This window comes from Morone saxatilis, unplaced genomic scaffold, assembly GCF_004916995.1.
Source record: "Morone saxatilis isolate NCDOM2014 unplaced genomic scaffold, NCSU_SB_2.0 Contig14, whole genome shotgun sequence".
Classification (NCBI taxonomy): Eukaryota; Metazoa; Chordata; class Actinopteri; family Moronidae; genus Morone; species Morone saxatilis.
In genome coordinates this window covers 8,427,974-8,429,514 of record NW_023339696.1, presented here as the reverse complement: position 1 = coordinate 8,429,514, position 1,541 = coordinate 8,427,974, and the positions used below count along the sequence as shown (strand labels likewise).

The 1,541-nt window shown below is 37.2% G+C and overlaps 1 protein-coding gene across 2 annotated transcripts in view; it reads left to right on the top strand.

Moving 5' to 3' along the window:
- Nucleotides 1–1,503, top strand: part of LOC118323573 (choline transporter-like protein 2) — an 18,848-nt gene extending 17,345 nt beyond the window's left edge. The window contains exon 22 of one of the 2 annotated variants that reach the window (XM_035655576.1): nucleotides 720–1,503. In XM_035655576.1, the coding sequence (XP_035511469.1) occupies nucleotides 720–826 (107 nt within the window). In that variant the 3' untranslated portion in view covers nucleotides 827–1,503. The remainder of the gene's footprint in view (nucleotides 1–719) is intronic. The other variant, XM_035655577.1, reaches the window with a different exon arrangement.
- Nucleotides 1,504–1,541: the final 38 nt, after the last annotated feature.

Below are 1,541 nucleotides of genomic sequence, written 5' to 3'. Positions count from 1 at the left end.
TCAGTTTTAATGAAATGTCTGTAGTTTGTTTATGGTTCTTTTAAACATGCTGGAAAACTAAACTGTATAAATTGCTTCTGCTGAGGTGAACTGACATTTCTAAACCCTGTTTTGGACTTTTAATAGTTCCTCCCACTGCCACTGGCCAATAGAAACTTGAAGCCGTCCATGTGCCTAATTTACAGTGTTCATGTCGGTCTATTTGCACCTTTTTGACCTACAGTTTTACCTAATTGTTTACAGCTGACATGCAATCAGAACCACATGATCATCCGTGCTCTTCCTTTAGTAAGGTGCACTGTGACTGCCCTTTAATTTCTGTTCACACACAACTGTTTTTTTATCTGTATAAATGAATACTGGTGATGTTGCTGAGGCTAGCTGCTTTGTATTGTGTTATATTGAAGTTTTTACTGTAAAGTAATGTTTTACATCCATTTGCTTTGCAGTGCAGTTGGTTTAATAAACAGTATTTGAGGCAACGAGCCTCCACCACATAAAACGAAGGGATTTCAACTGTTGTTGTTGGTGACCGTGTGAGTTAGTGATTATAGCTAGATGCATTTGTTGATGGCGTCATCCAGATTTACAAGTTAAGAATATTTTAATTATGAAGCTTGCCGCTCATTTAAAAGATAACACTGTGCCTCAAAATGTTTGAAATAGACTTTAGCTCTAATGACCATAGTTTAATGCCAGTTTATTGAATCTCTTTCCAGTGGAGGATCTTGAGAGGAACGATGGCAGTGCAGAGAGGCCCTACCTGATGCCTGAGAGCCTCCGCAAAGTCCTGAATAAGAAGAACAAGACCGAGCCGGCTGAGTAAAGCACCTCCTTTAACAGTGCAAGCCCAAGTGAGGCAAGACTGGGCTGAAGTTGACTGCGGTTTTGCTCAGTGGAAACCGTCTCGGGCAAGAACCTAAGGCCATCAGTGAACAGGAGCCTGCAGGTGACAATCAGTAGTGTCATCCATTGTGTTTTGTTACTGCCAAATGTCTCATTCCCACACCTATGTCTTATGAATCAGACATTTTAGCTTTGTGGATTTTAGACATTTGGAAACTAATTTCTATTTTGAAAGCAGTTAATATCCAAACACGTTTTTTAGTATGTTGTACATTTTTATTAGAGATGTAGCTTATTTTGAGCATGTTTTTAATATTTGAGCGTTTCATGAAGGTAATCTTAAATGTAATCTATTATGCTTTGCGCTTTTATCCCTGTAGTTTTTTTTTCTTTTTTCTTTTTGAATGTGTAATCTGTATTATTTGGATAAATATTTAACCTTGTTGTTACCAAAGACATTACACTGCCACTCATACAAAGAGGTCTTATCTGCATGTATTGGTCCTGTGGGGCAACTTTAGCAAGCGGTTGGAGAGAATTATACAAAAGCAAACTTTATATTGTAACTGATGTATAGGGTTATACTTCGGTGCTTATTTTATGTCTGTGGAATTTAATTGAGAAGGTTTTTGAAATAAAACATAGTTTTGTACATAATTGTGTGAGACTGTCTCCTGAAACAAGTTATTAATTTC